The sequence below is a fragment of the Magnolia sinica genome, chromosome 13 (genome assembly GCF_029962835.1).
Source record: "Magnolia sinica isolate HGM2019 chromosome 13, MsV1, whole genome shotgun sequence".
Taxonomy (NCBI): Eukaryota; Viridiplantae; Streptophyta; class Magnoliopsida; order Magnoliales; family Magnoliaceae; genus Magnolia; species Magnolia sinica.
Genome location: NC_080585.1, coordinates 33824820 through 33848423, shown reverse-complemented (window position 1 = coordinate 33848423; position 23604 = coordinate 33824820). Strand labels below are relative to the sequence as shown.

The window sequence follows — 23604 nt, the reverse complement described above, 5'->3', positions numbered from 1 at the left end:
TATTCAAGGGTTTTGAGGAAAAAGATAGGATTTCTATTATAAGTTATAAAATCTCTTGAAATCTTCTTCTAATTATAATGGATTGGTCGTCGCTTTGTGCCGTGGCTTTTCCCTATAAGGGTCTTCCACATTAAAACTCATGTTTTCTCTATGTTTGTTTGGATTTTTGATTTGTTTGATTCCGATCTAAGGTTGGTTCCCTCCCAGCAGATTGGGTTGTGAGAAAGTGATGCTCTTACATTGAGTCAGATTGGGTAGTGAGAAAGAGACCCGTGCAAGCGACTCTAATTGGTCAGTGTCCCCTTTGCAACTGAAGTCAGCAGTGAAATAGCTCTATTGACCATATTCTATTTTGCTAGCTCATCCTAGCGCATGAGCTCAAAAATGAGGCAGATCCAAAACTCAAGTGGACCGCACCATGGGAAACAATGGGGAACGGATGCCTATTATTAAAAACTTCTTGGAGGGCCACCACAATGTTTATTTGCCACCCAACCCGTTCATGAAGTCCATGAACCTGGATGAAGGGAAAACACACTTATCAGCTTGATCCAACACTTTCGAAGTCTTTAAGAAGCTTTCAACAGTAAGCATTTAATCCCCACGGTTTCCTATAGCATGGTCCATTTAAGCTTTGTATTTGCTTCATTTTTGGGTTCATGCCCTAAAATGAGCCAACAAAAAGGATGGTTGGCGTGGATAAAACACATACATCATAACGGTGCCCACAGAGATTTTCCACTACCGAGTTGGGTAGCTGAAGGGTCACTGTCCAATTCGAGACGCATTTCTGCCGCCACTTAGTGGAGGGGTCACCAACCAATCAAAGTCCCACGTGCAGATAGCAAATCTGCAAGGAAGAGGAAGAAGAGAGAGAGAGAGAGATAGAGAGAGAGAGAGAGAGAGAGAGAGAGAGAGAGAGAGAGAGAGGCGCACTGTAGAGTTACAGTTCTCAGGTCTTATACAATCACGTTAGCAAATCTACAAAATTTCCAGGACTGGATTTTCCAATTTCTATTAAAGTGCTTTCGGAGGATTATTAGAGTTAATGGTGCTTACAGTTGCATTGGGGCACTTGGAAATTCCAATCCATCAATCCAGATCGCCTATTGGGTTCAGAAGACATTTCATGAGCTGTCAGGTAAAAATTGGACGCGGATTCGCTACTCACATAGTCAGCAGCAAATCTTGCTAACGAATTGACGTCACCAACTTCTGTGGGTCCCACTATGATGTATGTGTTACATCCACACTGGCCATCCATTTAGAGATCATTTTAAGGCATGAGCCAAAGAATTAGGTAGATGCAAAGGTCAAGTGGACCCCACCAGAAAAACAAGTGGGGATTGAACGCATACCATTCAAAATTTCTTAGGGGCTAAAGAAGTTTTCGATGAATCTGATCTTTGTATTTTCCCTTCATCCATGTCCGTGTTAACTTATGATCAGGTTAGATCTCAAATAAATATCATGGTGCCGCCCTAGCGAGATTTCAACGGTTTTTGTCACTCTACCCACTTTTTCTGCGGTGGGGTCCACTTGAGGTTTGAATCTACATCATTCTTTGGCTCATGCTCTAAAATGATCTCTGTAAATGGATGAATGGTGCGGATATAACACATACATGGTTGTAGGGCCTGCATAACTTGGTGACGTCACCTCAGTACGAAAACCGCTGCTCAACCCGTCGGTAGCTAATCCGCGTCGGTAAAAATTACACTGGTCAGATGATTCAATCAAACCATAATTTGACCTTTATTTCATATCCGCCCATTTACCAGGTCATGGGCGGGATGGTTGGGATTCACCGATAAAAGTGATTCTTCAACGGTTTTTCTTGATCTTGAGCGTCCATTTTTAGTGGCTATTTTGATCGAATGGCTAGAGTCATTCGATCGGTCTGATTTTTACATGGTGGCCCCTGAAACGTGTATTGGGCCTAAAGGACAGCCCAGGCTGTCTGATTTTTGATTTCCTTCGTAAATGTTTCCACGCCATACGAATACATACCAATGCATGTGTTGACGGCTCGCTTTTTTAGCACTAAACCAAGGGATGGTGCAAAATAAATGTGGGGCTCATTATGAAGTTTGTGGCCTATCCACACCGTCCATCCCTTATAACAGCTGATTTTAGAGCATTAGCCCAAAAATCAGGAATCAGGAAGTTCGAAATATCCAGTGGACCACACCACAAGAAACAGTGGAATTGGATGCTTACTGTTAAGAAACTTTGTGGGGTTTTCAGAAGTTTTGGATGAAGCTGATATTTGTGTTTTTTCCTTGCCAGTGCTGGTTTGACTTTATAAAGAGCTTAGATGACAAATAAGACACAGTGAACGAAATAAATGATGGATGTTTAATGCCATTATTTCCTATGGAATAGGCCACTTGATCGTTGGATCTACCACCATTTTAAGCTCACTGTCCGAAATCTTCTTATAAAATAGATGGGTTGTGTGGATACTACGGCCGAAAGTTGGACCAGTTGGGTCAGTTTGGTGCTCAACTCTGACCCAATCTAAGGTTCTTATGTTGAAATTCGTGGTTAAAAATAAAAAAATAAAAAATCAAATTTTCAAATATTTCAAAATTTTGGGATTTTACTACCAAAATGATTTTCGGAAATTTTAAATGGAAAAGTACGGTGTATGCTTTTTGTCCCACATCGGAAATGATAGGAGAAGATTTTGGGTTTTTATGTGGATGTGTGTAGTATTCTTACTTGGAGTTTTATAGATTAAGATGCTCGGGTTGTGTGTTCAAGTGTATAACACGTACATGCTCGGGTACAGGTGAGGGCAAAGGCAATGTTGTTGTAGTGGCGTTAGTTAGCGCACTTTGCACTTCACACGTGAGCCAGGACTTTATATACAAGTGAGAAAACAGTCAGCCGTTTCTGAAAACGGATAGCTGCCTTGAAAGCCACATCAGTTCGAAAACGGATGGACCATAATGTTCCAGCGGTGGTCCACTCCCTGGTGCCTATATAAACTGGACTATTCCGCTCCAAATTTCATCATCTAGAACACAAACATCTCCCTTTCCATCAGATTTTTCAAATAGTATCTCATTTTAGAAAAACGTTAAAACACATCCACTATTTGATTCTGTCAGACGATCTGTTGCGTTGAATTATTCCTAAGTAGACCCATCATAATTATTGCACGCCGGATCCAGACAGATTTGTCTTATCTTGGAAGTAATTCGCTTATAACCCATCAACAATTGATAAGGGGGCGAATCACGCTTTAATAACAATATATATTTTCACGTAATTAAGCCTAGTCAAACGAAATAATTGAATTTTATTTCATTTGATTTTTTAATTTTTCAATATATCCAATACATTTTTTTCCAACATCCTATGCTTCAACCCTGACCCAACCTAACCTCGGGTTGGGAATTCTCAACTCAAGCGGGTTAGGTTAGGTTAGTCGAGTGAATTCATGTTAATATTTTTGTTATTATATTTCAATACACATTTTATTTTTTATACGTATAATCTTATTAATTATATATGTAGTTATTTATCCTAAAGAACTTCATTTTTCTAAACAAACAAGCTAAAACATAGGATAACTAATCCTTCAAAAGTCATGTTGTGTAGCACGCAATATATTCGGGAGAGAGAAATCCAACATATCTTGTTAGCTTGTTTCATTGGAAATAACATGGACCAATGAGACCCAACGACACTAGAATTTCTTATACCTTCACCATAAACAATCTACACTCAATTATAATTTATAACTTATATATGGATCGGGTTTAGGTTTAGTTGGGCAACCCGATGCCTCAACTCAAGCCTAACCTAAGTTTTATCGGGTTGATATTTATATAACCCAAGCCTAAAAGTGAACCCGTTACATTATGCTTGAACCCAACCCAATGTCAGGTTGTCGTAGGTCGAAAGCACCCGACTTTCAACCCTAGTAGATACTTCATATAGGTCACGATGGAGCTCACAAATTTAAGTCAGATTTTTTCGGACCAACTTTTGGGACCAAAATGATAATAATTTCAAAGAGAGTTAAAAAAAGAAATAATGAGCTTTTCATAGGGTATTTCCCGTCGAAACGAAAATTCAAACATACTACCCTTGTACAATAAGAATACTGTAGCTTATACACGTGAAAGCACTGAATCATTTCCTTAATGACCTGTTCGATTTTTAATGATGGCCAGAAAATTCCTGTACACCCCATCCGGACTCTTCTCGAAATGGACGACGGTGTGCATACAATACATACATCAATGGGGCCCACATAACTTGGTGACGTCGCTTCATTAGCGAATCTGGCTGCTGAAGCCGCCGGTAGCTATTTCCATTGTTATATTAGTCCTCCTCATTGGAATGGACCAAACGCTATTCTGTCACTGCAAAGACGAAGGCGGCGGTTGTTGGCACGAGTGGCCAGTGTGGCCATTAGCTCCTGACCGTCCATCACCATCCCACCCATTGCTCCCTCCCTTCATTTCTCAGCCATGATCAGCAGTATCCATGCGGCGAGCATGTTGGGTCCCACCCTGCAGGTTCTTCGTGGCCGTTGGTTCATGGTCTTCGCGTCGTTCCTGATCATGTCGGGGGCGGGAGCCACCTACATCTACGGCATCTACTCCAGCGACATAAAATCATCAATGTCCTACGACCAGCAGACGCTCAACACCATCGGATTCTTCAAAGACCTCGGCGCCAACATCGGCATCCTCTCCGGCCTAATCAACGAGGTGACTGCGCCATGGGTCGTCCTCGCCATCGGCTCTGCAATGAACTTCTCCGGCTACCTAATGGTCTGGCTCGCCGTCACGGGCAGAATCGCCCGACCCAAGGTCTGGCAGATGTGCCTCTACATCTGCATTGGCGCCAATTCCCAGACCTTCGCCAACACTGGCGCACTCGTCCCCTGCGTCAAGAACTTCCCAGAGAGCCGTGGCATCATGTTGGGCCTTCTCAAGGGCTATGTCGGGCTCAGCGGGGCCATTTTCACCCAACTCTATCTTGGATTCTACGGCCACCATTCCAAATCACTGATCCTACTCATTGGGTGGCTCCCATCCGCACTCTCGATCATCTTTCTCGGCACAATTCGGATAATCAAACCCATCCGTCAGCTGAATGAGCTCAAGATATTCAACTCTTTTCTCTACATTGCACTAGCTCTAGCTGGATATCTCATGCTCATAATCATCGTCGAGAAGCAGACCAGCTTCTCCGCTATTGAGTATGGTAGCAGTGCTGCTGTCCTTCTGTTCTTGCTCTTCCTCCCTCTCGCTATCGTCGTGAGAGAAGAGCTTTCAATACAGAAGCTCAAAAACCAATCTACGATATCCATCTCCATGCAGGAAAAACCATCTGTATCAGCAATTAATGCACCACCCCTCCCACCAATTCCTTCCTCTCCGCAACAGCAACCGCCAACTAAGCGAACATCAATCTCCCGCATTGCAGATATCTTTAAGTCACCAAAGAGAGGCGAGGACTACACCATCCTGCAGGCGCTCGTGAGCATCGACATGCTAATCATCTTCATCACGATTGTATGTGGCATTGGCGGCACTCTAACAGCGATAGACAACATGGGTCAAATCGGCGAGTCCTTAGGCTACCCTCGTCACACGATCAGCACCTTTGTATCGCTAATAAGCATATGGAATTTCAGCGGGAGGGTGGCAGCCGGCTTCTTCTCCGAAATCCTCCTCTCTAAGCACAGGTTCCCTCGACCGTTGATGCTTACGTGGGTCCTCCTCCTCTCTTGTGTGGGCCACCTCCTGATTGCATTCCCCACTCCTGGGTCCCTCTATATAGCATCAGTGATCATTGGATTCTGCTTCGGAGCGCAGTGGTCGTTGGTCTATGCTATCATTTCGGAAGTTTTTGGACTCAAGTACTATGCTACATTGTACAATTTTGGTGCTGTTGCTAGTCCGGTTGGATCTTATATACTCAACGTGAAGGTGGCGGGACGACTTTACGATCGGGAGGCGTTGAAGCAGCTGGCGGTTGTGGGTGGTGCCGTTACGGGCAACTTGAGCTGTATCGGTCATAAGTGTTACAAATTATCGTTTATCATCATCACGGCTGTGACGTTCATTGGAACGTTGGTTTCAGTTGTGCTTGTGATCAGAACAAGGAAATTCTATAAGAGTGATATCTACTCAAGATTCCGAGAGGTGGGTCAGATTGGAACGGGTGAGATGCCTGTCGGGCGAAATGGGAATGATGGTGGAGAGATGGATGAGGAGAAAGCGTCTTCCAGAGCTGCGATGGATGGCAACAAGCAGTAGAGAGAGCATTTTGCGTGGACTCAGACTGAGTAGTGCAGCACACAGCTGGAGAAGCTGTGGGCCCCATCATGATGTATGTGTTTTATCCACACAGTCCATCCATTTAAAAGCTCATTTTAGGGCATAAGCCGAAAATGAGGTAGATCCAAATCTCAGATACCAGGAAAGAGTGTTGATTGAATGCCCACCATTAGAAAATTATCGTCGGCCACAAAAGGTCTGGATCAAGCTGATATTTGTGTTTCCCCTTCATCCAGCCATGTGTGAGCTAATCAATAGATTGAATGCCAAATAAAATTTGTCTAGGAAGATTTTAATGGTGGGCGTTCAATCACCACGGTTTCCTGTGGTGTGGTCCAACTGATATTTTGATTTTCCTCAGTTTTGGGCTCATGCCTTAAAATGATCCGGAAAAATGGATGGACGGATTGGATAAAATACATACATCATAGTTAGACCCACACAGCACAGACGTCCATGCTGTGTGCTACACTACTCAGTCCGACTCCGGTTTGACCACCAGCGTGGGCCCACATCACTTGCTACGGTGGTTGGATAATCCCAATCGTCCACCTTCTGGGTCACGCTGAAATAAACGATCCTGATTGTTGAATAATTGATTTGGATGTGTGCCGTCATAAATTTTGTTCTGGTAGTCTTCATTCAGCTATGCACGTATATATGAACGGTCAGTATTATAGCATTCAGCATAAGTTTCTCACTGTGATATTGCATCTTGGTAATGGTTCTGATCATCTGAAAATCTTTGTATGTGGGCCCAGTTTGAGGTAGCATATGTTGGTGATCCAGGGTAGCCATGTAGACAAAACGATCTGGACGGACAGGAGATAGGGATGTCAATGGGCTGGGTTGGCTTGTGGTAATGGGGCTTCCGGGCCGAGCTTAGGCTGAGTATGAGGCCTGAGGGCTGGGCTGGACCTTAATTTCAAGCCTGTGGATAAACGGGCCGGGCTTGGATAGGAAGTCCAAAAGCTAGTTAGTTAGCCCGGCCCCGCCCGACTTCCAGGGTTTACCATCCTTCAGTTAGTGCAAGTTAGGGGAAGGGGGTGACTATGGGGCTCACAGGGATGTATATGCCTTAAATCTACACCGTCCAATAATTTTGAAAGTTCATTTTAGAGCATGATCTCAAAAATGAAACTGACTCAAATTTTAGGTGGACCACACCATAGAAACAGTCAGATACTAGCCGCTAAAAACTTTATGGATTCCACCGGAATATTTATTTTCCATCCAACCTGTCGATAAGGTTAAAAACGCGTAGATGGAGAGACCACACAAATGTCATCTTCATCCAGGTCATTTGTGGCCTGCAGGAAGTTTTTAATAATGAATCACCACTGTTTCCTGTACCATGTTCCATTTGTGATTTGGATCTAATTCATTTTTCGGATCATACCTTAAAATGAGCTTTAAATACATATGGGCGGCATGGATGTAGTCAAATACATCTCCGTGGGCCCACGGTCCCACCTAAGTGGATCCACGAATCCGCTCCCGGTAATAACATGGTGGGTGAGGCCCTAACTATGGGGCCCACCTCCATGTATTTGTTTTATATCAACGCTATCCAATCTGTAGACCACACCAGGGGAAAGTGGTGATTGAACGGCAATCATTAAAAACTTCTAAGGCCCATTGTAATGTTTATTTGCCATCCATCCTGTTGAGAAGGTCACCCACATGGATGAAGGGAAACACAAAATAACAGTTTGGTCCAAAACTTTGGTGGCCCCTAAGAAGTTTTTAATAGCAGGAGTTCCTTCAATCCCCACTTTTTGGTCCACCTGAGGTCTGAATTTGCCTCATTTTTTATACCATGCCCTAAAATGAGCTGGAAAATGGATGGAAGGGTGAATATATAACATATATTAAGGTGGGCCGTGCATAGCATCTACAGGATCCATTTTCATCAGACATGCACTTTTATCATACATATATCAAGGTGGGCAGGGTACCACATTCAATATCCACTTTTACTTTTGGTGTGGCCTACTGAGCTTTCAATATGATTCATTTTTTTATCCAAGCCCTTAATCATATAGAGGAAAACGGTGGACAGCTCTGATTATTTGCAAAGAACATGGTGGGCCTCATGATCATGGTGACCATCTCCCAGCATGCAAACACGTTTATAATCAAGGTAAAAACAGCATAGTTGGTTTGAAGTAAAGGACATTTTTGCCTTTTAAAAAGTATTGTTCTCAAATTATATACAATAGATATAGAAACAGCATACAACTTTACCTGCCTTAATGTCTAATAGTGCAAAACTGCGGTTTGCTTTAAATATTTTAGAATTGGGCATATTTCCATGTATGAGCCTCATGTCAGTCAGTAATATTATATATATATATATATATATATATATATATATATATATATATATATATATATATATATATATATGTATATCCTTTTTGATTTTTACAAGAAAATTCTTTATGAGTTCCAAATTTCTCAAGGAATTCCTGCCCGATTTAAAATACCTGAATAGTGCTTTATGATGAGGGAAGTACAAAGTAACCTCACATTTTTTTTTTCTTTAAAAAGCAATTTAAAAAATTGGAACCCACATGACATTAGTATAACATCCAACTTATCAAATGTATGTACCTAATCATGATAATCAAATAAACCAAATATCTTTTTGATTGAATCATCGAATGGGCCACACTTACATTTGATGTTTTTAAGTGGTGTATATTATTTTTATTGGTATGGATCATCTTATGTTTAGATGGACCAACTTTTTTATTTTCCAATCACCATGACAAATTACATCTATTTGATGAATTGGATATAAAACAAATATCACGCGAGCCCCACAATTCTCCACTTCACCACATTCTAAAGAAAAATGTAATAGTTGGGTATCACGGTGATGTCACCGCACCGAAATTATTTCCCCACATTTCTGTTCGCACAAGCATATTCAATAAATCCATTTTTTAAAAAATTAAATCAATTTTGTAATGAAAATTATTTCCCTGCATTTCTGTTCGCACAAGCCATTTATCAAGAAAAATGGAGAAATTATTTAAGTCCCACCATTTTAACGGTTCATATGGAATGCTACTCTTATCTGCTCCTTTTGTAGAGATAACTCATCACATGAGCAATAGAGTCTCCTCCCACCCCTTGATTATTGGGGTGCGGCGATGGTCTGTGTGAATAAGGATGGGCCTTATTTAGGTAGAGGTCCTGACAGGGAAGGACGTGAGGTCGAGCACCGTCTTGCACGGGGGTAACTGTTCTAGATTTATGGAACTTCTCTGGACTCCTCAAAGAGAAACTTCAAATCCAAAAGGAAAAGAAAATAGAAATAATTTTAAAATATTTAAAATAATTTTATTAATAATGAAAAATGTGATTATAATTTTCTTTAAATAAGGCTATGAATCCTGGTGAGAAGTTTCAAAATTAAACTACAATTAAAACTCCTAGAAATCATGACTTACTATAAATAGTAAACTTACTATTTATAGATGGTCGTGATGCCTATTAGTGTACATGGTTTTTGGCTGAAAATAGTATCTATCCTATTTGGCTCAACCATTCTATTCTACTAACTGTTCTAAGAACTTTTCATGTTGGGCGCAATTCCTAAAGTCCAACGGATGAAGAGTTATACTCAAACTAAAATTTACTCTAGATAGTAAACAAAATTCAAACAAGGAATTGACTGCCGATCTGATGGTATTTCACAAATTCGACGTTCGCAACCCGGCATAGTGGGGTTGGGTGGCTAAACTAGCTCATCCTACCCCAAAATTATATATGGTATATGCGATAGCTCATTCCAGCTTGTGAGATACATCTGTTTTAAGTTCTGACGGTCCGGATTACTTTTGTTGCCGACGGGGCCTTTTTTGATCCATATTGGCCGTGAAAGTGTCCGCGACCCGCTCTACATCAGGGCCTACACATTAGAAGTGCTTGGTGCTCTTGGAGCACTATAAGTTACAATGCTCCTAGTTCCATCGGTTCATTTGGATAGTCCAATTATTTGATCTGAACGGTCTATTAAGCCCATAGTACATTTTGTAGATTACCATGCAAAATCTCACGAATCGGATGATACCATCTGTTGATGCAAAAATCTAGTCCACCATTTCTTGATCTTCAAGTACCTGCACAAGAAGAAGGCAAAGGAGACCCTAGCTAGAGCGGGGGACCCTCTGATGCCAAAGTCAGGAATTTGAGTCTAGTAGAGATGGGTTGAGATGGTTTAAGAGTAGAGAGAGTATGTGTGCATGTACGTTTCACCATCGAAGATCCCTCTATTCATAATTGAGGAGGAATAACGACGTAAAGGGATCCTCCTAGTTTAATAGGTGCGTGTTGTAGATGGATTAGGATTCATAATGTATGAGGAGTCTTCTGAGATCCTTGGTGGAGATCTCAGGATCCCGAGCCTATTACGGATTAGCTTCCACAATCTTTGGAGAAGACTTCAGGCCGCTCCTTTAGATAAGGTCGGATTACGGACGCGGATAAGGTCGGATGAGCTCCTCCCCGGCCGCCGACCTGTCCTTTCAATTAGGAAGAACATCTTTACAGAAGGTCTTTATGATGTCTAATTTTTACAGCCTTTAACTTCTTCATGAGTCCTGATAGCCTCTTCAAGTTGTTCTTCGGAGAGTCTATTCTGGGTCATGCCTACCTCCAGGCTGACCTTGGTCGTGCCGACCTATGTTGTGCCGACCCATGTTGTGCCGACCTTTCTCCTTAACCCGACAGTCGGATTCATTATCTTCTGTTGTGCTATCTTCTGTTGTGCATCGGGCCATGCTAAATCCTGACCTGATCGGTCTATCTAAGTCAGTATGTTTTTCCCCATAACGGTAAGGTCCCTACTTTCAAATTAGTAAAACATGCTTAGGAAGTAGGTCAGACGTAGTCAGGTTGGGTCATCCCATCATTAATGTTGAATAAAGCGGTAGGCGCGAGGATCGAGGCACATCAGTAATCATGATATGACACTGTCGAGATGGCATGTCGTCGTACGAGGCAGCGTGCCCTGTCAAGTTGCCTTTTCGGTGCTTGACTAATGAGAAGGTGACACGTGGTCTGTCTTCGGTAGTGGAGACATGCGGTGAGTGGGGATGTGCCACGTATCAAGATGGGGGAGCTGAGGAGGCGTCGTACGGCCTCGTATTAATGAAGGGCATTAAATGCTCGAGCACGTGGCCTTCCTATAAAAGGGGAACCTTAACCTTTTTACGGGCTTGTTTGCTTCTCCTTTCTTCCAAGTTGCTCCATTCTTGGCGGTAGGCAATTTCCGGTGACTATAGTGCGTCAAACTCCCAGCGACATTCCATCTCCGATGAGGTCCATCCCTAATTTCCACTCCCTTCGTTTTATCTTCTTTTTTATACTACAGATTTCCGGCAGTCCTGGGTTGACTGCCATGCCAGAAACTTCGAGTTCTAGGGAGGAGACCCTAGGCGTTGATGGCAGGATGGACAATCTCTGCCCCATGTCGAATCTGCCATCTCCCCTGATGATGGTGAGCGACGTCGAGTTCCGGGCATCGTGGGTACTTGAGAGATCCCCAATGAATCAACCAGTCAGAACAGAGGAGGACCCCCCTGTAGAGGAAGGGCTCGTCGGGTCCTTGAGTGAGGAGGAGGAGGAGGAGAAAGGACTAGTGGAGTCTATTTTGAGAGAAGAAGACGTAGTGAGTATTAGGTTGGGGTATCACATACCTGATTTAGTGGTACTCCGACCTCCCTCACCGGGCGAGCTTCGCAATAACCCCTTTAAGGGAGAAGTGGCCATTTTCCAAGTCGCCCTTCAGTGCGGCCCTAGGCTCCCTCTCTAAAGAATAGTAAGGCGGGTGTTTACACATCTGGGGATGGCTCCAAGATAACTGATCCCCAATGCGTGGAGAGCGTTGGTCGGATGTTTCGTCCTCTAGTCTGAGCTTGACCAACCTGAGCTAACTGTGGATGAATTCCTCCATTTATACCAAGTGAAAACCAACCCTCTACATGATGGCTGGTAATGCTTTTCTTCCTGGAGAAAAATTGAGAAGGCCTTGGTCACGAATGTCTCGACCTCCAATAAGAAATGAAAGAACAAGTGATTTTGGGCTTCAGGAGATTGGGAAGTGCAAGGAATAGTCGGGCTTCGCTCTTGGGTCCTAACTTCCTTCTCCAATCAAGGGTGGTATCGTCCGGACTTAGTTCTTCTCCCTTTCTATTTGCTTAGTCATCTTCAGTACTCTTAGTCATTTACACCTCCTCTTGCAGTCATCCCTAAGTTTCTTTCCACACTTGAGCCTGAAGCTCGTACTCGGATTGCTGGAGCAAGGTCGTTAGAGAAGGAATTGTGATCTTGGAGGATACTGCTTCAGCTCGAACTCCTGCTTAAGTTAACTCTTGACTCCGAAACTAACGGGTATAAGTCTCTATTGACGTTGGGACTTAGAGAATTCGTGAATTTTTTGTTGATTTTTTGTTTCCGTTGGTGCAGACATGCCTGAAGCTCAGCTTGCCATGAAGTGCAAGGGGGCGCCACCTTTCGGGGGGTGTAACTTCGAAGAAGAAGAAGAAGACGACCTCTAAGAGCAAAGGGAAGGTCGGTCCTTCATCCCCCATGGTCATGGAGGTCGCAGATGAGGCACTAAACTCAGTGCCCGTCTCCGTTGTTCCTGAAGAGGTCGCTAGGACGACCTTGATTGAGGAAGCTCGTCCCATGGAGGTCCAAGAGGCTGCAGGGACCTCTGTGTAGCTTCCTACACCCCAAATGGGGGGCTCGTTGGCTGGTGGCAAGTGTCGGGGTGCCCTAAAGTCGGTGAGAAGAACTTTGGAGGGGCTTCTACCTTGGGTGGAGCGTCATGTTTCTTATGCCGAATTCACTCATTGGTTGAACGCACCGCCTAAAGGGACTATTGGCCAGTTGGCGAAGACCTTCTTTGGGGTAAGATATTTTCAAGCTATTGTTGCTCTTCTTCTGTTTCGTTCTGACATATTTTCTTTTCTGTAGTTCGGCCCTTACTTGCTGAACATTCATCGTGAACTCCTACGTTTGTAAGAGGAAGTGAAGGAGGCAGAAGTGGGGCTGCTGCGAAAGGGGGTTGAAGTCGAGTGATCCCGTCTCAAGGACGAGCAACTTCGCTTTGCAATGGAGACCCGAGCGATGGAGTCGGCGGCCGAGCTGGAGGCCATTAAGAAGTTGCTGGTTGAGGCTTCAGAGAGGGCAACAAGGTGGAAGGCCGATAATGCAGGGCTGCAGCACACCTTGGAGGTGAAACTCAAGGAAGCTCAGACAACTATCTCCACGGCTCAGGTAGCCGCTGTTGAGGAGTTAAAGTCCTCTAAGTTGTGCTTGGAGGACAGGGACGCTTTATATAGCTCCGGCTACGAAAATTGCCTTAAGGATGTGAAGGAGGCACATCCAGAGCTTGATCTCTCAAGCTTTGAGGAGGCCGACTCTAGATCTAAAGCATCTCCCGAGGAAGCGCCTGCCGAGCAGCCCCCTAATCCAAGTAGCTAGTCCCCTGTATGTGTGTGTGTGTGTGTGTGTATTTATATTTATATATTTAATGTACTACGCTCTTCGGAGCTTTATGAATATAGTCGAGTTTTCAGCATCTCGTTTGTGAATAAGTTTTTCTAAGTAGGGAGGTCGACCTTTCGATACTTTAGTAGTTGTAGTCGTCAGAGATCCGACCCTTTAGTTAGGGACCGATCAATTAGTTAGGGCTCCTCTCCTCCTTATATCAGGGGGAGCCCTTAGTAGTTACTCGTAATTCGGATACGTAGATGATAATAGCGCATGGCCCAACCTCTTCTTGGATGGTTGGCTAATTATTAAAGATTGTTCTTCCCATACATTATGGGTAGCCCTTTAGTAGACATTCAGTAGACAACCATTTGTAGATATAGAGGCAGAAAGTAGACATGGAGATTTCATTGCACTAGTTCCAACGCAGACCGTATATAATAGATTTCATTTTTAAGGAAAGTTGGGTCCTTAAGCGAAGTAGATTTTGAGATGCTCGGCGTTCCTTGAATGTGGCAGGAACCGACCCTCCAAATCTTCGAGTCAGTATGATCCTGTAACACCCTGAAAATCGACACCCGAGTACATAGACTCTGATCCCGAGTTACCGGATGTTAACTAAATAAAAATGTATGTGTAACTCAGTTTAGATTCGCATTTATTCAACACACGAATAATCAGAGTTGCGCAATTCAATTTAGCGAAACTAAAGCAAGGTAGAAATAACAAAAATCAACAATATAGGGCAAACAATCAAAGTATAAATGATGTCCGCCCAAATGGAGATTATACAAGCCACAATATACATACCCAAGATTGTTAAAGTGTAGAGTTTTCAGTTTACGCCAAATCCTCCAAAACATAATGACGATGGCACAAGACGATCTTAGCCAACCCGTCTGAGGTCTCACTAGTGCTTGCATTAATGATATGACTGGTTGATGTTTTAAAACACCGTCCTAAGTGGAAGTGAGTAGCTAACTTAGTGGTTCCATTACTTCTAAGTTACACATGTTATCGACTCACGTTCACTCCCCAAGTATAGGGTTGTGATGTAGTAATAAACTCGGTAAGACCGAGGTCGAATCCCAAGGGACTGAAACCTGTACGTAACCTGAAAATAACTAGAACTAGGAAAAGATGAAATCTAAATCAGGTGGATTTGATGAATAATGATGAAATAGTAAAATATGTAGAAATCAAAGGTAGGAAACTAGGGATTCAGAGGATCCACTTGTAGAGATTAGGGAGATCTTTATGCCTGCTTCAAAAATCATGGAACTTAAACTGAACTTCCTCTGATATAATTTTAAAGAGATGAAAAGTTATATGAATTTGAATGGATTCCATCACCAAACCATGCCTAGGAGATAAAGTCAACAACAGAATTAAACTAATTACCAACCAATCAGATGATTATGAAGGTTAGAAGGGGTACCGCCATCCAACCATGCCCAGGAGACGATGGCGAACAACAGGGCTTCCTGACGCCATAATCAAAATAAGAAAAAAGAAATACTCAAAGCCATTGCAAATCCATTGTAATTTCAGTCATAATAGGCCATTAAAAACTACAAATATTCCCATAATAAAATTAAATAAAAAATCCCTTCAATCTAAACAAAGGGCATACGCATACAATCTCCCATCACTGTACAAGCTTCACCTCTTAGCCCTAGCTAAGAGGTTTAGCCTAACATAATTGGGCTAATTCCTAAATAAAAATAATAAAAAAAATAAAAGAACTACCACTGCTGCACGTCCACCACTGCTGCACGTTTCAGCTCCAATTGCCTCCTTGAATCCTCATTTTTCTCCCCTGTTCTTCTGTTTCTTCTCTCCTCTTATAGCTGTCCAGCGCCTTGGAGAGGGAGTTACGCACTCCTCTTTACGCAACACTGAAACCCGGAGTTATGTAACTCTGTTTTACGCAGCAAAAACACATCCTACCTCTGCATTTGAATTGAATCCATGACGTATTTCTTCCATTCCCTGAGATCTGATGTCATAGGCATGGTTAAAATTGTCTTCTTCTCAATTGGACGGTCTAGATCATAGATTCGACTGTGATCTTGCTCGCATAATCGCCCACAGCGGGCCGGGCGGCGTCCGTGTATAGGTTCGCACTCACCTGCGCACTTTCTTGCGCTGAGACATTCGGTGAGCCCATGATCAGCTTCAACAGAGAGATCTACTCCGTCCATTACACTCGTGGCGAGAATTCGATGCGGGATGGTTGGTTTTAGCTATCCTTTGATGCGGCCGACTGAAGTAATCAGGCTGTAATTGCTTTGGACATTGCAAAATGAACTTCTTCTGACCACTATAGCAGGTACGTGTGTGTGCCTGGGTGTACAAGATCCACGTGGTTTTGACCTTCTCGAGTTCCTAGAAAATATGGATGGCTCGAATCGCCCCCGTGAGCCATGATGGTGGCCCACCGCAGATCAAACGGCGCCCCTATTTCACGCTAGAAGAAACGGAAGTTTCCGTTTTTGAATGAGAGTCGGTGGGGCCCATAAACAATGTCAAAAAGTAAATCTACTCCATTCATTCGACTCATAGCGAAAAATCAATAAGAAATGTATACTTTTTCTTGATTTTAGTGCGGCCCACCGTATCTTCTACTCCGCCATTCATCATGCATTTAATGGTTAGGATTCTGCAACATCTTACATGGTCTCAAGAGGCCACCTTGGTGAGGTAAATACCCCACCTATGCACACAATGGACGGTCCCGATTGGTAATTTGGAAGAGGAGTGGGCCCCACTGAGAGGAACCGGGGGACGCTGGAGCATCCGCTGGTTGGTTATTCGTGATTTGAGAAGATGAATCGGTCAGCGCACGCTGACCGACTTAAGGTGAATTGGTGTACGTCCGGTGCACTTAAGTACATGCACATGCAGTGTACATGTAGGTCCCACGGAAATGTTTGTGACAAATCTGCTCCGTCCATCCTCTTTAGAACCTCATTTAAGAGGTTAAGACTAAATTTGAGACATATCCTAAGATCTGGTGGGTCCCAAATCATGATTTTAGTGGCTGATCTGTCCATTGGGATACTCTTACAAGGATCCAACGGCCAAAATTCGACATGTACGGTTACTTTATGTTCTTCAGGCCATGTATGAAGTTTTGAGCCGATCAGATGGTGAGAACCCTATGATCTTGTATTCTGGACGTTTTTTGGGCCTGTTCGGAGTGAGTGGCTGTAATTTCTCTGATCTCTAGTGTGTAAATCCTTGATCTTGGTCCCAGGAAGTCCCATCCACTGCTTTGGTGATGCGAGCGAGTTAAATCCATATTTTTAGTGTCATTTCCAGTCCACGCTCGTAGATTCACCTTGCATCACAACATGATTAAAAATAAAGCGTTAAACAGTATCATGCTCATAAATTCAGCTAATAAATGGGTTCTAATATGCAATATTTGACCCTCAACACAACCCCCAACCAGCATCTTGGTAGTCCCAAGCAAGATATGCGAAAAAATAAGTTTAAGAATTACAAGACAATTCTTGTGAAACCGAGTGATATTCTGAAAAACGATTCAGATACGAAAAATCTAAGATTCATGAACGTTGGGCATTACCATCTCCTAGACTCGAGCCCACGATAACTTCATAGTCGAGTTCAAAGTATTAATCCATCAATCAGAACAATTTTAAACATTAAGTTCCATGGGTGTATAGTCTAATCTCGACTTATCATCATTAAAATTCACTTCTCTATTTCAGGATATCATTGGTAACTAACAAGAGAATTCATTATAACCAAAAATTGCCTCACAGATCATCTTTTTATTCCTCCAGCTTTTGATTTTTTTTTTTCATTAAAAGTAACGCAAAGAAGGGGAATCAAATCCTCATCTATAGGGAGCAAACATATAATGAAGACTGTGTACCCAGCCATTTTCACATATTATCCTTGGGGAATTAAATCCACACCTATAGGGAGCAAACCTAAGGTGAAGATTATTTGCACAACCCTTTACAAAGGTATCTGTTTTTTTTTTTTTTTTTTTGCATGACGGGCAAATTTTTCAGGCTGGTTCCTTACATGCTTAGTGATTACCAAATTAACCCTTCCATATCAAACTGAAACCTTTATGTGAACGCAAGATGTGTCTAGTGAAATCATGACTCAATCAATGTTTAAAACCTCTAATCATGGATTAACAATTCAAACTTAACTGTCTGCTCAAGACCAAGAAAACACTGATTAGGAAACCTAATCTCCCACCCCCAACCTAAAATCTACATTGTCCTCAATGTAAAAGAAATAAGCGTACAATGCACATGAGACAACAAAAATATAAGAGTGATGGAAAGATAGTACCTAGACGAAAGAATCAAGAAGCTTTCCAAAAATATCTACGTAAGAGCAGGTCAACACAAGAAAGAAACCAACAGAATTAAAATAAAAATAACAAAAATAAAATCCTACCTACACCACTTTCGCAGGTGCTCTCGATTGCATTTAGCGTATGCAACAAGCCTTTAAACCCCTAGGTTGCCCCTAGTGGACGAGTTGTAGTCCCGTGAGGGTTTGCAGCAATGTTACCCACAAACATTGAACTAACTAACTGAGAAAATGAACCGAAATGAAAAGCTGGGTTGGCTCCCAGGAGCGCTAAGTTTACCATCTATCCTAAAACAGCATAAAGGAAACTACCCTAGTCCTATGAAAACAGGAAACCTACCTATACCTCCATCAGACTAGGAGATCAATCCTCGTAAACAGGATCAGTCAGAGGTATGGACATGTCCTCTGAATCAAATTTCTCGACAAATGGCTTTAAGCGATGTCCATTTACTTTAAACTCCTTGCCATTGTCAGGATCTCTTATCTCAACGGCCCCATGAGGATACGCAGTGACCACAATATAAGGGTCAATCCAACGAGATCGAAGCTTACCTGAAAACAGATGTAATCAAGAATTATACAAAAGGACTTTCTGACCAGGTGTGAATGATTTTCGTAGAATACGTTGGTCATGAAACGCCTTCATTCTGTCTTTGTAAATTCTCTAGTTCTCGTATGCATCGTTCCGGATTTCTTCAAGTTCATTTAATTGAAGTTTACGTAGCGAGCCAGCGTTGTCCAGATTGAAATTCAGATTTTTAATCGCCCAGTACGCTTTATGTTCCAACTCCACAGGCAAGTGACAAGCTTTTCCATATACAAGTCTAAAGGGAGATGTTCCAATAGGGGTTTTAAAAGCAGTACGGTATGCCCATAAGGCATCGGTCAATCGGATTGACCAATCCTTACGATCAGGGTTAACCGTTTTCTCTAGGATATGTTTGATCTCCCTATTGAAAATCTCAGCTTGTCCACTTGTCTGTGGATGGTATGAGGTGCTCACCTTATGAGAGATACTGTATTTCTTCATTAAGCTCTCGAATGGTCTATTACAAAAGTGTGAGCCCCCATCACTAATGATGGCTCGAGGCGTACCGAACTGTGAAAGGATGTTCTCTTTTAAGAATTTAATGACCGTGCGATGGTTATTATTTCGGCACGGAATTGCTTCGACCCATTTGGTGTCATAATCGACGGTGAGCAAAATATACAAATTTTCAAAAGATTGGGGGAATGGTCCCATGAAATCAATGCCCCAACAATCAAATGCCTCGATGATAAGAATGGGATTCAAGGGCATCATATTTCGACGGGACAATGCTCCCAATTTTTGACAACGCTCACAAGCCTTGTAAAACTCATGAGTATCCCTGAACATAGTGGGCCAATAAAATCCACACTGTAGAATCTTGGTCGTGGTCTTTTTATCATAAAAGTGACCACCACAGGCCTGTAAGTGACAGAAGGAGATGACACTCTGATGCTCATCGTCTGGCACACATCTCCTTAAGATCTGGTCTGGGCAATATTTAAACAAATATGGATCGTCCGAGAAAAAGTTGCGTCCCTTGGTAAAGAATTTCTTCTTATCTTGTGCAGTCCAATGCGTCGGTATAGAACCTGTGGCAAGATAATTGGCAATATCAGCGAACTAAGGCAAATGGGAGACTCTGAACAGTTATTCATCAGGGAACATATCATTGATATGGGTCGCCTTAGGGGAATCAGAGGTATTAAGGCGAGACAGATGATCGGCCACTACGTTCTCTACTCCCTTTTTATCTTTAATTTTCAAATCAAATTCTTGGAGTAGAAGGATCCATCGTATCAGGCGGGGCTTAGAATCATTCTTAGAAAGAAGATACTTAAGTGCCGCATGATCTGTGTAGATAATGATCTTGGATCCGATCAAGTAGGACATAAATTTATCCAAAGCGAACACTACGGCTAGGAGTTCCTTTTCCGTAGTCGAGTAGTTTACTTGGGCAGAATTTAAAGTTCCACTGGCGTAATGAATGACGTAGGGTCTCTTATCTTTTCTCTGGCCTAGAACCGCTCCAAGAGCATAATCAGAGGCGTCGCACATAAGCTCAAAAGGAAGGTTCAAATCGAGTGGTTGCATGATAGGTGCAATGGTTAACATGCCCTTAACCTTGGTGAAAGCTTCCTGGCATTGCTCAGTTCACTCGTATGGTGTGTCCTTTTGCAAAAGATTACATAAGGGACGAGAGAGGAGACTAAAGTCCTTTATGAATCGTCTATAAAACCCTGCGTGTCCTAAGAAGGATCGCACATCTCTGATATTCTTGGGTGGAGGTAGGTTAGAGATAAGATCGATTTTGCCTTATCCACCTCGATTCCTTTGGACAAGATAATATGTCCAAGGACAATTCCCTTATGAACCATGAAATGGCACTTCTCCCAATTAAGTACCAAGTTCTTCTCTTCACATCTTTTCTGCACACATTTAAGACTCTCTAAGCACTCGCTGAAAGATGAACCGAAAACAGAGATATCGTCCATGAAGACCTCCAGATATTTCCCCACCATGTCAGAAAAGATACTCATCATACATCGCTGGAAGGTGGCAGGGGCATTACATAATCCGAATGACATCCTTCTATAGGCAAAGATGCCGTAGGGACATGTAAATGTAGTCTTTTCCTGATCCTCAGAGGCGATTTCAATCTGATTGTAGCCCGAATACCCGTCAAGGAAACGGTAATAGGAATGATCAGCTAGCCTTTCCAATATTTGATCAATGAAGGGCAAAGGAAAATGGTCCTTCCTTGTGACGGTATTCAGCTTCCTGTAGTCAATGCATATTCTCCAACCAGTAGTAACTCTGGTTGGCACGAGTTCATTATTAGCATTGGCTACGATGGTGATCCTGGACTTCTTAGGAACCACCTGAGTTGGACTCACCCATTGACTATCGGATATAGGGTATATGATACCCACATCTAATAGTTTAAGAACCTCGGCCTTAACCACTTCCCTCATGTTTAGATTTAGTCTAAGTTGTGATTGCCGAGCGGTCTTAGCATTATCCTCAAGATAAATGCGGTGAGTACAAATTGAGGAGTTGATTCCCTTGAGGTTCGCTATCGTCCATCCAAGGGCTCCCTTATGCTCAATGAGAGTAGATATGAGCATACTCTCCTGTTCTTTCTCCAGGTGGGTAGAGATCACCACCAGGTATGTCTCATCTTGACCTAAATAGATATATTTCAAATCAGAGGGTAAAAGGTTTTAGGTCAAGCTTCGGTGGCTTGAGATTAGACAGTAAAGGCACAACATCAGTTTGGGGCAACTCTTCAAATTGTGGCCTCCACCGGTTAACTTCAAGTACCGGTGCAGTATCAAGTAAGGCATACGTCTCCCTAATCATGTCATCATCAAAATCATGGGAGTCGGCCAGGCACGTCTCTAGAGGGTCAGAGGATAAGGTCAGAGGTGTCGTATCTTCCACTAAAGAGTCAATCATGTTAATGTCGTGGAAATCGTCATCATTCTCTAATTTTTTGCTGTTATTGAAAAACATGTTTAACTCCAATGTCATATTCCCAAAAGACATAGTCATAACACTATTCCTGCAATTGATAATTGCATTTGAAGTGGCAAGAAATGGGCGACCAAGAATGACGGGGATCTGAGTGCCATGTTATTAATGGGTTCGGTGTCCAGGATGATAAAATTTACAGGGTAGTAAAATCTATCAGCTTGGACCAACACATCCTCAATTATCCCTCTTGGTACACGAACAGAGCGATCAACAAGTTGTAGTGTGGTTAGGGTGGGTTTTAATTCACCCAAACCTAACTGTTTGTATACTGAGTAGGGAATCAGATTGACGCTCGCTCCTAAGTCAAGAAGTGCATGATCAATTTGATGGTCCCCAATTACACATGATATAGTTGGGCTACCGGGATCTTTGAATTTCTATGGCACGTCTTGCTTTAGGATGGCACTCACTTTCTCAGTCAAGAAGATCTTCTTTTGAATACTCTACCGTCGTTTGGTCGTGCATAAGTCTTTCAGGAATTTGGCATATGAAGGTATCTGTTTTACGACATCAAGTAGAGGAATGTTGACTTTCACTTATTTCAACACCTCTAGGATATCTTGAGAGTTAGAGAGAGGTTTTGGTGCATCCAACCGTTGGGAAAATGAGGCAACTGGCTTTTCTAGAAGCTCCGGTTCTAATTTTTGTGGGGCCTCACTAGATCTATTATTGTTGTCCTCTTCTAGTTCTTGAGGCTTTTCAGGCCTAACCGGAAGAGTTTTATCAATGATCTTCCCACTCCTAAGAGTGGTGATGGATTTAGCGTGCCCCATTTGATTTGAAGAGCTGGGATCACTCATCTCGTATTGCAGTTGAGGATTGGGGAGCGGTTGTGCAGGAAGCATCCCCTTTTCTATAACTGTCATACATGAATCCATCTTTTGCATAAAGTCTCGCATTGTATGGGTCAGCTCTTGCATGGAATTTTAAACCAGTTCTTCTTGAGGTTTTCCCTGATTTGGATTTTGATTGAAGAAACTTTGAGGGATAGCAGTTTGTCCATTTCTCCAACTAAAGTTTAGATGATTTTTCCAACCAGGATTATACGTATTAGAGGTTGGTCCATTGAAAGGTCTTTGATAATTATTTACGGTATTGGATTGTTCATTCAACACTTTCGAAAGACAGGTATCGTAGGACAATTTTCAGTTGTATGAATGTTGCAATCACAGATGCCGCAAACACTTTCATTAACCTTATCCTTCTTTCCTTCCATGGCCTCAACTTTCCTTATGAGCGTAGTCACTTTACACTTGAAATCATCCTCTTCTTTCAAGAGATACAATCCACCTTTCTCCTTTAATTGAGTCGGCCTAGACGTGGTGTTCAACTTTGGGTAATAGTCCCATGATTGTGTTTTTTTAGCAAGACTATCGAGGTAATCCCATACCTCATCAACATTTTTATTAATGAATTCTCCATTACACATTGTCTCGACCATTTGGCGCATGGAAGATGTCAGTCCATTGAAGAAAAAATTTATAATGCGCCATGTTTCAAAGCCGTGTTGTGGGCATGAACTGACCAAATCCTTGAACCTTTCCCAACATTGGTAAAATATTTCATCCTCCTTTTGGGTGAAGTTCATGATTGCTTTTCTAAGGGTAATCATTTTATGATGTGGAAATAATTTCTTTATAAATTCCCTTTGCATATCATTTCATGTGCCAATGGATCTAAGACGCAGTGAATGTAACCACGTCTTAGCCTTCTCTTTTAAGGAAAAAGGAAAGAGTCTCAGCCTGACTGTGTCCTCAAACACATTTTAAAAATATAAAGTGGCTCTGATCTCATCAAACTCTTTCAAATGTAGATATGATTCTTCAGATTCAAGCCCATGGAACTTAGGAAGGA

General features: G+C 42.4%; 1 protein-coding gene and 1 non-coding gene across 2 annotated transcripts; both read left to right on the top strand.

Annotated features, from left to right (window-relative positions):
- Positions 1-4358: 4358 nt before the first annotated feature.
- On the top strand, positions 4359-6797 carry LOC131223527 (uncharacterized). The gene has a single exon (XM_058218965.1). It carries the CDS (start codon positions 4488-4490, stop codon positions 6285-6287), a length of 1800 nt encoding a protein of 599 aa, XP_058074948.1. The 5' UTR covers positions 4359-4487; the 3' UTR covers positions 6288-6797.
- A 16452-nt stretch (positions 6798-23249) lies between these two features.
- LOC131224442 (small nucleolar RNA R71) lies at positions 23250-23356 on the top strand. Its single transcript, XR_009160926.1, has one exon. It is a non-coding gene; the product is annotated as a small nucleolar RNA R71 (small nucleolar RNA).
- The last annotated feature ends 248 nt before the right edge of the window (positions 23357-23604 follow it).

Excerpts from the sequence above, each read along its gene's own strand:
- LOC131223527 (XM_058218965.1), top strand. The coding sequence starts at position 4,488 with ATGATCAGCAGTATCCATGCGGCGAGCATGTTGGGTCCCACCCTGCAG.